Source organism: Otolemur garnettii, unplaced genomic scaffold (genome assembly GCF_000181295.1).
Source record: "Otolemur garnettii isolate 467f Iridium unplaced genomic scaffold, OtoGar3 scaffold00057, whole genome shotgun sequence".
In the NCBI taxonomy this organism is placed as follows: Eukaryota; Metazoa; Chordata; class Mammalia; order Primates; family Galagidae; genus Otolemur; species Otolemur garnettii.
Window position 1 is genome coordinate 1,913,732 of NW_003852452.1, and position 12,694 is coordinate 1,926,425.

The window sequence follows — 12,694 nt, forward strand, 5'->3', positions numbered from 1 at the left end:
GCAACTGCTTTTTCACATGGGGGTTAAAATACTGGGTTGTGAGTCAAATTAGACTAAACCATTCTGACTTTGGCTGCTGTTTCTTTCTAATTTATTCTGACCTTCCCTTTTTTGGCACCAAGAAAGGCTCTAGTATCTTGTCTTCTGGCTGTGAGAACACAGCATATGGTTTGCTTGAAGGTTTTTGTTCACCACTTGCCCATTAACCTGACAGTAGGAAGTGCTAAGGGGCAGAAAACAGGAGTCACAGTGTGACTCTCACCCCAAGTACAAAAATACACTTGCCCCTCCAAAGACGTACTTGAAGTTGATCTTTAAATTCAAGAAAATCAGACGTGAAGGTTGCTACTGACACTCTACCCTTATGGTTTTGAAAGATTTTTTCATTAAGCTACTTCATCATTAATTAATCAGATATGATTATTTCCCCCACAGAAAAAAGAGTAAAAGAAAGAAAAACACAACAAACAGAAGCTTAAAACAAGTATTTATGTTCTGCCTAGGTTCTAGGAAGAGTGTTTTGGTCGTGTGATTAAACCCTAAGTGACCCTTCACTGGCCTTTAGCTAAGTAATTCCCAAGCAACTCTGTCCTGCCTCCTTCCACACCTCATACCTCTTGGAAGGAATTTATCAACAACCAATGTTTCTATCAAAAATTTGTGGAAAATAATTGTACTATGTAGCTGAATAATCTCCAGATAATGACTAATTTAGTCACAGAGAGTCTTTGTAAACCAGTGAGAAATCATGATAACTAAAGCTCGTAAGGGTGTCCAAGATTCTATATAAGTATCTATCCAGCAATCAACTACTCAGATTTTAACGTGGCCTCCTTCATTTCAACCCTATCAAATTCCCTTTGCTATCTTCCCTCTCTGGGCATGTTGAGTTGTGAAAGAAAGCCTGCACGTGTTAGAGAAACATCATCTGTGGGAATAAGGTTCTTCTAATAGTACAGATAAAACTGCTTTTTCTTTTCAAAACTGACAGATAACCATTAAAAAATTATGGTCAACTCAGCATCACCACCAAAGCAGCTTCTTCTTGCCGCAGATTATACAGACTGCAAACTACATTCTTTCCCTTCTGGAACATTTATCTCATCTGTCTTCTGCTTTATAGTCCTACTGATTGGCTTATAAAGTAAACTACTCTTATCAGGATAGGTAATGTTTCCATTCATCTACTCATTCAGAAGGTATTTCTTGAACACATTTGCCAATCACTGTGCGAGTGGATTTATATTATTTTAAATAATACTAGCTAATAATAGCTAATACTTCCACAGGGTATGTATTCTTATTCTTATTTTATCCACGAAGACCTAGGGCTCAAATACATTAACCTGTTAGACCAAATGTGATGCCAAAGCTGGTGCTTGTTCCTCTACATCAGGCGTGCTCAAACTACGGCCCGCAGGCCACATGCGGCCTACCGAGGACATTTATCCGGCCTGCCAGGTGTTTTTGCTGCCGCTGCCTGTCCTGTTTAGCAGCCGACTCGTCCCAGGGCCTGCAGTCTGGCCCTCCAGTGGTTTGAGGGACAGTGAACTGGCCCCCTGTTTAAAAAGTTTGAGGACCCCTGCTCTATATCATACAGGACAGAAAAGGGCAGTCGATGTAGTTTTTTTACATTTTACGCTAATACTCCCAGGCCTGTCCAGCTTAGTAAAGGAAATGAGGAAATCTGTTCACTTGTCAAATGTGCTCTTTTGAAAAAAAAAATAATTGAAGTTATACAAATATTTGCCATTTCATTGACTTATGTAATCTAGAGACTAATGAACACAAAATGAATTTTTGCTTTTTAGCTTATTTGTCCTGTCATTAGCAAAAACATTATGACAAATTCCATCTGTAACATAAACAAACCTGAGCTATTTGCAAGTCCAGAAACTGTGAAGCTAGTGCTGAATCTCAGGGCGAGACTGATTTTAACAACTGTCTGCCTCTCTGAATCAGGCCTCTTCTCTGTTTGGTTTCATTTCGAAATCATGAAATGAACGTACCGTCCTAACTTCCAGCCATCTGTTGGCAGCTGAGAGAAATAAGTAGGCTATGTTGTTTGTGTCCGTCAGTTCCAGCATACGTTGTTTAAATCTGGTTTCATGCCTGCAGACAACCAAAATATTATGATGTTAGCCACACAACAGGAGAAGTAATAAAAAACAGTCACACTTACTACTACAGTATTTACTCAACATAGTGATACACTGATGGGATGGGGTGACTGGTAAATAGACTCCTGCTTCGAAATAAAGACCAGCCAGCTGCTACTGCTCTGCAGCATTTCTGGTAGAAATGGTGTGGTCAAAGGTAGCTTTCTTTTTTATATCTGTAGTAGGAAAAGGAGTCCTTCTCATGATGAAGTTTTTTTTAAGATTATTTTATAAGTTTCCAAATAATTATTGTAGTCATAAAAACAGGGAATGGTTTTTACATGGTAGGTTGCAAGGGTCTTACGAAAACCAGAGTTAAGTTGTACAGAAATGCAACACATTCAACCCACTTTTTATGGGTCTATTTTATTTTTCCAAATGATGCAGTTAGACTTGGGAGAGAGGTACAGGATGGGAAACCGGAAAGACAGAAAACTATGCATTTGGAACATGCAATCGGGTATTTTTAAAATTCTATTTTATGTTTTGTTTCTAGGAACCAAAGAATAAAAATTGGGGTGGCAAGAAGTAGGGAAAGGGTCCCGTGGAGAAGGTCCCGTTCTTGTTAAATAAGACATTTAAATTGCCTTATTAGAACTGTTAAATTTTAAACTATTTGCAAGGATGGTCAGTGCATAAAGGGAACTCTTAGTCTGTGGTACTTTTCAGTACTATGATATGTACGTTTAGATAGTGATCCCCAACAGCTTCAGTTCATTCTGGGGGTTCAACATAAACATGCCAAATGTGTAACTTATTTTGTAAGTTGCACTGCTAATAAAAGACTTAGCTACTGGAATATGTGAGCAACTGTCTCAAAGAAACTCATGCTATGTGGTGAAAATCTTTTCTAAACCACAAAGATAATCTCTTTTCATTTTCCAATTATTTTTCCCAAATAACAGACACAATGGAAAGCGAGATAACATATTGAAAATAACCAGTATGAAGACTGAAGACATTGCCAATAAAAATCTGGTTCCCTCACTCTCTGCAGTGATGGCTTGTCTCATATAGACCTCCAATTTATGTGCTATTGTAAGAAATGATGAGATTTCATCTGACAGCATGGCAGTGATTCCCATTTGATGAAAGACTGTTCCAATGCTCCCTCCCACTCATCCCCACCAAATCTTCAAATAAAATGGCAAAATTTTATAATAAACCATTACTTATGTCAAAGAATGAAGTCTTGGGTGGGGCGTTCACTTGGCCTACTGAAGCAGTCCATACAGGCCAATATAAAGCAGATACTTGATATCCATCCAATCAATCTGATCATTCCAATATGGCCAACTAAATAGATAATTCACTTGGACAGCAAGATCTGATATACAACAATCAAAGCTTTGGAAATTAGAGCCAAACAATTATCTAACTGTGAGTTATGTATCCTTGACCTAAATGCCACGCACAGAATGACCTGGCTGAATGGCAATGCACTGGCATGAGACCAACCCATCCAGGGAACATTCTTCCCCTCCAGATGATCCTTTTAGGGATGACTATAGTAACTGAAAGGTGGGGAGGAGGAGGTTATAGGATTATGGGATTTACTGAGCTAGTGGACAAGAACTGTAAAGATATGTATATATGTGTAAGGATTTTTTTTTTTTTTGATACTTGCTAAGTACGTGTTAGGTATGTCCATCAGTTGAGAGGCATTTAACAAGTTCAACTCTAAGTGAGACATTATGCTAGACACTGGGGGTTTCCATATAAACAAGATACAGTCTTCTCTCTTGAGAAGCCTGCAGTCCAGGGAAGGACAGCATCAACAAAGATGGTGCAACACACCCTATAAGGACCCTGTGCACAAAATGCTGCATGAACACAAAGAAAGGCAATGACTTGCACTGACCAGAGAATCAAGGCAGTAGGAAATGGAGTCAGGGTTCAGGAGAGAGGAAGCAAGATTTTACAAAAGATAGGGAAGATGATCTGAGATAGGTTTTAAGAGATGAGCTGATATTTTTAGGAGAACAATGCATTCCAAGTAGCAGGAAAAACAAAAGCAAAGGCACAGACTCAAGAAAGCCCCATATGTGCAGGGGGCTCAAGACGTGTTCCTCTCCTTAGAACACAGTGGAGATGGAGAGGCTGGAGATGACACCAGTTGGATTAAAGTCAGTGGACTACATTTGATATGAATATCAAACACTTGGTTCTGACAAAGGACTTCATCTAAGACTCTTCTGACTCTTCCTTTCATTTTGGGATATTATTTCTGATACACTCTTAAAGAGTTTGTAAATGGAGTTGGCAACAGTTTGAGGCAGCACTGAGAGGGGAGGGGTGAAAATGCAGTGAACATTCTTTCTGCGTGTTTCTATTTGGCAAGAAACCTTCTGTTTTCCTAATGGAAACTTTGACACACTCAGTCTGTATCTTTTCATCCACATCCAGCTCATCTTCTGAACATTCTTAGACCTTTATTCTGTCAGACACACAAAAAAAATAGGAAAGGTCATTGAAATCTCAAATCTAATTTAACTGTGATACTTCGTGGTAAACTACTTGAGGGAGTTGCTTCATGTGAGTACACCACGAACCCTGAATGCAGGGGAGGAAAAGCAGCCTAATCAGTAAATACTAACTTTCCAAAAGAGCTCAAGACTCTGGGGACTCTGGGTAGTTAAAAAAAAAAAAGAAAGAAACAGATGGATGGAAAAGAATGTATTGGACTCTTGACTACAGGTACTAAATGTAAAGATTCTGGAATTTTATTCACAGCACCCAGGTCACCTCCACATTTACAAGACTTATTCTGATTTAAAGAGTGTTGATATTTGTAGTATATATTTATTTTAAAATGAACTCAGGAAGATCTAAACTGGACAAGGACCATGCAGGTACTTCTAGATAGAAGGTGGGTTGTCTTTGGTTTCTTCCAACTTTAATTCAAGCATTGAAGGCTAACAGAATATTTTGTTCTCTGTCCAGCTACCTATAATTTTTCCTAAGTAAAGTTAGCCATAGTAATGCTAAATTTTGCCCATGTGTCTAGTGAAGAAGGTTAATTAAAAATCTTAACCTTGACACCTGGTCAGTTTCCTCTCTCATTTAAAATCTCCCTCCTTCCCATCACAATGCTCTAGTTCAATCCTGTTCCTGTCACTCTCAGATGAACTCACTCTGTCTCTTGGGGCAAAAACAGAGGCTATTATATACTGAACCCATCAACTTCCTGTTGTTTCATCTACCAGCTAGCCTGAATCCATTCACATCCTTTCCTTGGCTTCATAGAGGAGGCATATACCAAATACTATTCAAGATGAGCTGGTCTTTCTATTTGGCACCTGAACAAATTCTTGCTAATCTGCTCTGAAAATTTGTTCCATCAGTTGTCCCATCCTGCTAATATCTCAATGTTTCCCTTCCAATCTTTAAAAATGTCAACCTCATTTTCTTCTTAAAAATAAAAAAGACAAGATATAAGATCATATCAACAGCAAAAAGTGATCGTTGACCTTCTCTTTTCCAATTTGGATACCTGTAATTTCTTTCTCTTGCCTGATTACTCTGGCTTATCACTTCCACCTCTATGTTGAAGAGAAGAGATGATAATAGGAATCATCATCTTATTCCAGTTCTAAGTAGGAATTCTTTCAACTTTTCTCCATTCAATATGAAAAATGTCATATATGGCTTTTATAAAAACATAAAACATATTTTGAGATATGTTTCTTCTATGCCTTGTTTCTTGAAACCCCAAAGATTTCACCAAGAGACTCCTGGAATTGATAAATACATTCAGAAATGTGTCAGGCTACAAAATCTATGTGTACAAATCAGTAGAATTCCTACACACCAACATCAGTCAAGCTGAGAATCAAATCGAAGACTCAATACCTTTCACAATAGCAGCAACAACAATAACAAAAACCTAGGAATATATTTAGCCAAGGAGGTGAAAGACCTCTACAGGGAGAGCTACAAAAACTGAGGAAGGAAATCACAAAGGATATAAACAGATGGAAAAAAACAGCCTGGGTTGGCAGAATCAACATTGTTAAAGTATCTGTACTACCCAAAATGATTTATAGATTCAATGCAATCCCCATTAAAATATTAATTTCATTTTTCACAGGTCTAGAAAAAAATTATACACTTTGTTTGGCATCATAAAAGTCTTCAGAAAGCCAAAACAATCTTAAGCAAAAAAGAACAATTGGGAGGTATCATTTTACCAGCCTTCAAGCTATACAACCAGGCTATAGTAACAAAACAGCATGGTACCAACACAAGAACAGAGATGTAGACCAATGGATCAGAACAGAGAACCCAGACATAAAACCATCCTCATATTGCCGTGTGATCTTTGACAAAGCAGACAGAAACACACTGGGGAAAAGAATCCCCGTAAAATGGAAAATTGTATAGCCACATGTAGATTACTGAAATAGGATCCACACTTCTTATTGCTCACAAAAATTAATTTGCAATGGATAACAGGCTTAAGCCTAAGGAATGAAATAAGAATTCACGTTGGGAAAACGTGAATAGACACTGGCCTAGGAAAAGAATTTATTAAGGAAACCCCAAAAGCAATCACATCAACAACCAAAATAATAAATGAGATTTGATCAAATTAAAAAGCTTCTGCACAGCCAAAGAAACAATCAACAGAGTGAATAGAAAACCTACAAAATGTGAGAAAATGCATGGTATTTGCATATTTAAATCTGATAAAAGTGCCAATAACCTGAATTTACAAAAAATTAAAGCAAATCAGCAAGAAAAGAAAAAAAATCAAACAACCCCACACATAAAACAACATGAACAGAAAGCTTTCAAAAGAAGGAAAAAAACATGAACAGAAGCTTTCAAAAGAAGATATGCACATGGCCAAAAAACACATGAAAAAAATGCTCAACATCACTAATCATTAGGGAAATGCAAATTCAAACCACAATGACATACCACCTTACTCCAGTGAGAATAGCTTTTATCAAAAAGTCCAAAAATAATAGAAGCTGGCAAGGATAAAAAGGGAAAGGAACACTTACACACTGCAGGCAGCACTGCAAATTAGGTCAACCTCTATAGAAAACAGTATGGAGATTCCTTAAATAACTAAAAGTGGACTTTCCACTTGATCTAGCAATCCCACTACTAGGTATTTACCAAGAAGTCACTGTATCCAAAAAATATGCCTGCACTCAAATGTTTATAGCAGCACAGTTCCCAATTACAAAGATGTGGAACCAACCCAAGTGCTCGTCAATACATGAATGGGTTAAATGTGGTATATGTACCCCATAGAATATTACTTAGCCCAAAGAAGGATGACTTATTGCCTTTTGCAACAATATGACTGGAACTGGAAATCATTATCCCAAGTGAAGCATGGAAAAACAACGCCCCATGTTCTCCTTATTAAATTGGAAGTAACTAATCAGCACACATTATGCATAGAGGGTACTAAAACTCAGCTGAATTCAAGTAGGTATGATGGGGAAGGGGGAGATGGTTGAAAATCTACCTAACAGGTACAATGAACACTATCTGGGTGACAGCACACTCATAGCCCTGACTCAAGCATTACAAAAGCAATCCATGTAGCCAAAAACATTTCTACCCCTACAATATTTTGAAATTTAAGACAAATTTTAAAAATTAAAAAAATTAAAAGACAAACATTTTTATAGCCCTCCTTCTTTTAATTAGCTCCCCTTCCACTCTTCTTACCGTAGTGAAACTTCTTGAAAGAATCTCATTTCCTTGCCACATCTGTGTTCAGACTTCCAGTTAATTCTTCAGCCTTCTTGATTCTGACTTCTATCCTTTCATCTTACTATTACTGTTTTTTTGCTAAGGTTGCCAAGACTTTCGTGGTTACCATATCCAATGGGCACTTTTTATTCTGCTTTTGTTTTTGCTACCATTGACCATTAATTTCTTTATAAGATACTCACATTTAAACATTATAAAAGGCTTAAAATGCTCCATTCATCCACACTAAATTCGGATTCTTTGCCTGCTAATTAGAAGGCTTATCCTCCCATAGTGGGAACATGAGGTCTGCCCTACTGTGTGATAACATTTGGCAGTTATGTCATTGAGTTCTTGAAAGGAGGAGGACAAGACTAACTTGAGGCCCATGACAAGGATGTTGCCTCAGGTACATATGGATTAAACATAGGTACAGCAGTCGCTTAGGCCTTCTAGACCTGTTCTTGGCAAGGGTAGAGCTACTAGACTTAACTGTTTGCTTACCAGAAGGTGTCTTTTGGATAAAGGGCTATAAAAAATCTGACCACTTAGGGCCTTTGGGGACCTCTAAGGAGGTAAATTGAATGGGTGCTGGTCTCTTCTCTCTGGATATATTCAATGAAGTGAATTTGATCTCCATTAAATTCTCAATCATGGGGTAGTTATTCTTTGCAGGAACCAACTTGCTAAAGTAGTAATCACAAGAGGAAGATTGCCAAAACCTAGATGCTCCTTCTATGGAGAAGGCATTGTTTTAGATTTGATACCATCAGGCTGGTCTGTGTTGGGGACAGCCAGGCTCAGGAGGAGCTCAGCAGGGGTTTTGGAAGCCTGAAGCCACAACAAGGGGTACACCAACCCCTCCCCTTTCCTGAAGAAGTTGACTAGAGAACAGAGTTCAAACAAGATATCCAAATTAAGAGAGCCAGAAGCAGATGAAAGTTGAAGAGCCATAGAGATATTAACAGGAAGTAATAGGTTGAGCAATGGAGTATCCATTAATTCATTCATGAAACATTTGAACACATCTACTATGTGTTTGACTCTATTAATATTCTGAAGATAAAGACTTAAGACACATTGCCAGCTCTTAAGGAGCTTTCAGTCTTGTGCAAGAATGCACACACACAGCTGATGGTGATACAGTTTGGTAAGATTAGGACACAGGTTAACATAGAGATCTCAAGGGTGTGAAATATATATTCTAATGTTCAGGGAAGGTTTCCCACAGTAAATAATAATCATGGGCTGATATTTCAGCAGTGAGATAAGCACTGGTTAGCCACACATAAAAGGCGGTCAGGAGGGACAAGTAGTATTAGGTCTCTTACTCTGAAGCATGAAGCTAAGAGGAGCAGCCTTGTTTAAAGAGTTGGCAATTGGAAGACTATATTTTCCACAAGATTGTTTTTATCTGTTTGCTCCTTAAATGTTGGTAGTTCAAAAATTTTATCCAAGCTCCTCTTTTCTTGGTTTACATGCTTTCACTTGGCAATCAAATCCATGGCCAAATCTTTAAATAATATCCCTAAGAGGATGATACCCAAACCTGCTATCTTCTACCCTGGAGACACCTTCTTTTCAAAAAAATTGTACAACTTTAAGGGTTACATGTGTACACGTGGACTTAGGGTGTGGAATGACACATCAGAGATTTGAAAGGGTGGGGAGGTGCCCTGGGATATCTCTGAAACTCCAAACCTATATTACTGACCACAAAAATCTCCAGCTGGTTATTTAATCAGCATCTCCACTTAGAATGGGTTCATACACAGAGTCATCATTTTTTTTCTCTAATCCTCCATATCATCTTTAGTGTCCTAGTTTGTAAAACTCTTCACTCACAGGGATCAGAAACCTAGAAGCGATCATTTTCAACTTTTCTCTCAACCTTACTCTTACATTTACTCTCATAAATTACATTGGTCTCACTTTCTAAATATTTCTCTACTTGGTAATATTTTTTTCAGATCCTTACTTCCTGAGCTAGCCTTTGTTATCTCTCAGCTGGACCACTGTCACAGTCTCCTGGAATCTTCTTGCATTTAGCCTTAACCAACTCCAGTTCATAGATAGTAGACCAATGTTATCCCGAGAAACACACTTCTGATTATGTCACATTCCTACTCAAATTTCTTCCGTGACTCCCCTACATGAAAAGAATAATGTCCAAGTTCCTTACAGGTATTTATTCACTATCCTTTACATAACGGCCTTTCTTTATGGTTTCAAGTTTTATACCAGTGGACACTTCTTTCTTCTTTCCTTATGTTCCAACAATACTGAATTCTTTTGATTTCTACATAAAATAGAAATGGCCATGTACTTGTGTATTTATTACAGTTGCTTAGAAGATTATATCCCTAGTGCATGCTAGGTCAGCTGGCATATATTGAAGACTTATTGTTCAATTATTATCTCCTCATTCTTTTGAGGCAGAGTGCTGCCCTGCTCTCAAATACAGTTGTTTCTTGTGATACATATATTATACCATACACCATACTGCATTGCCATTTTGTTTTCTTTTTCTATTTTTTTTTTTTGAGACAGAGCCTCAAGCTGTCCCCCTGGGTAGAGTGCTGTGGCATTACAGCTCACAGCAACCTCCAACTCCTGGGCTCAAGCAAGTCTCCTGTCTCAGCCTCCCAAGTAGCTGGGACCACAGGCGCCCACCACAATGCTTGGCTATTTTTTGGTTGCAGCCGTCATTGTTGTTTTTTGGTGGGCCTAGGCTGGATTTGAACCTGCCACCTTAGGTGTATGTGTCTGGTGCCTTAGCCACTTGAACCACAGGCGCCGAATCACCATTTTGTTTTCTTAAACCCTCTCTTCAACTAGGCTGTCAGTTCCTTAGGACAGAGTCCATGTTTGCTAGTCTGTGTCTATGTATTTCTTGAGTACTTAGTGGCAGGCATTTTTCCCAGGTGTTCATTATAAAAGAGCCGAAAAACAAAATAGTCTTCGTTTGGTTTACATTTCAGTTGGAAGAGACAGACAACATGTAAACGCACAAACAAGAAGATAATTTAAAATACTCAGATAAGTATCACCAAAACAGTAGGATAATTCAGCAGATATGGGGACATGGGAGGGAGAAACCAGCGCCACTTTTAGGTGGGGTGAAAAAGAAAGGCAATGTCTCTTTAGTTTTTATATATTGATGACAAGAATACTACCTGGAATATGTTTAATACTCAAGTAAATATTTCTTAAATAAACTTGAAAGAGCTTTTTTGGTGAGAAAAATAATCTTTGATATGGTGTATTTATTAACACCACTGGTTATTGCTGGCTACTATCAGAATATAAATTTTATATTAATATACATATTTCACACCAATAACTTCATTTATGTAGAAAGTCCATGGTATATAATGTTGTAGATAGTTGTATCTTTATAGACTATTCTGTGACCCAATTCTATGTTTAAAAATAAATTTCTTAGCTCAGAACAGTCTCCGATTAAAATCCATACATGCTTTCAGTTAGGGTTGCAGAAAGTAACAATACTTTAAAATAAGAATTTTCTAGGTTAAATGATATATTCAGCAATGTCACCTTCTTTTCCGATCTTATTTCAAAAGGAAAATGAAGTGAAGTTTTTTGTTTTTGCAGTTTTTGGCCAGGGCTGGGTTTGAACCCACCACCTATGGCATATGGGGCTGGCGCCCTACTCCTTTCACCACAGGTGCCACCCTTTTTTTTTTCTTTTTTAGAGACAGTGTCTCACTCTGTTGCCCAGGCAGGCAGCTGTTTGCAGGAGTGCAATCATCGCTCATGGCAGTCCAGCACCTCTCACTCCTGGCTTCAAGTGATCTTCCTGCTTCAACCTCCTACAGCGCTGAGATTACAGGCATGAGCCACTGCACTTGGCCAATAATTTTATGAGGGTTAAGTAAATGCTCTTGATCAAAAGCTTAGGTTATTATTCTGTTTACAAAGATTGAAAAAAAAAAAAGGATTAAATTCTAAGACAACTTTGGTACAATAGCATTCTTCTTCTTATGATTACTACTATCACTATAGTTATTTATACATTTAATTTAACTTGTTTGTTGGGTGCTTCCTCAATCCTAATTGTGGTTCATGCTTTATATGCATTATATCAACTTGTCCAGTGATCCTAAGAAGTAAAATTTATTTCCACATTTTACAAGATGAGAAAACTAGGTTACAGAATTTACAGCCTTCTCCAAGTCACACAGCCTATATATATTTTCCTAATCTGTTGCTTCATCCTTTGTAAATTCTTAAAACTTCAGATGCTGAAACTCTAACTCTGAGCATTTATAACCACGTTTTTCTCTTTCCTTTTTTAGTGTATCCACACATAGCGAGAATCAAGATGGTAGCAATTATCAGTTATTAGCAGACAAACATTTGTTGATGATGTAAGTGCCCAATCAGCAATGTGAAAACATGTTTGCTCACCTGAAGGCCCGAATGGTGGTGAGTCCTTCAGCTGTTTCTGAGAAGTGGCAAAGCAGAGGGAGCTGGGTGCTGTCATCAAGTTCCTGGAGATCTCTGAGACAGAGAGAGAGGCAAAAATAAACACCTGCACACTTCTGGGCTCAAAGACCATCATGTTTGTTCTAAATAAAGGTGACTCATTGCCTTTGTATTTGCCATTGTAACTATTTCCTCCTGCCACATAATTAGTGAAAGTTTCAACAGCTTCCACTCTAAAGAGGAAGAGAAGATGGGTACATAAAAAATACAGGTTGAATGGAGCTGGAGAATGTTCTTCTGAGCAAAGTATCACAAGAATGGAAGAAAAAGTATCCAATGTACACACCCCTATTATGAAACTAATTTATACC

At 37.9% G+C, this 12,694-nt stretch overlaps 1 protein-coding gene across 1 annotated transcript in view; it reads right to left on the bottom strand.

Moving 5' to 3' along the window:
* Positions 1–12,694, bottom strand: part of ABCC9 (ATP binding cassette subfamily C member 9) — a 126,471-nt gene that overhangs the window by 25,363 nt on the left and 88,414 nt on the right. Inside the window, exons 29-30 of the mRNA XM_023514704.1 lie at positions 12,306–12,398; positions 2,010–2,112 (exon numbers count right to left, since the gene is read on the bottom strand). Coding sequence (XP_023370472.1) covers positions 2,010–2,112; positions 12,306–12,398 — 196 coding nt within the window. The remainder of the gene's footprint in view (positions 1–2,009; positions 2,113–12,305; positions 12,399–12,694) is intronic.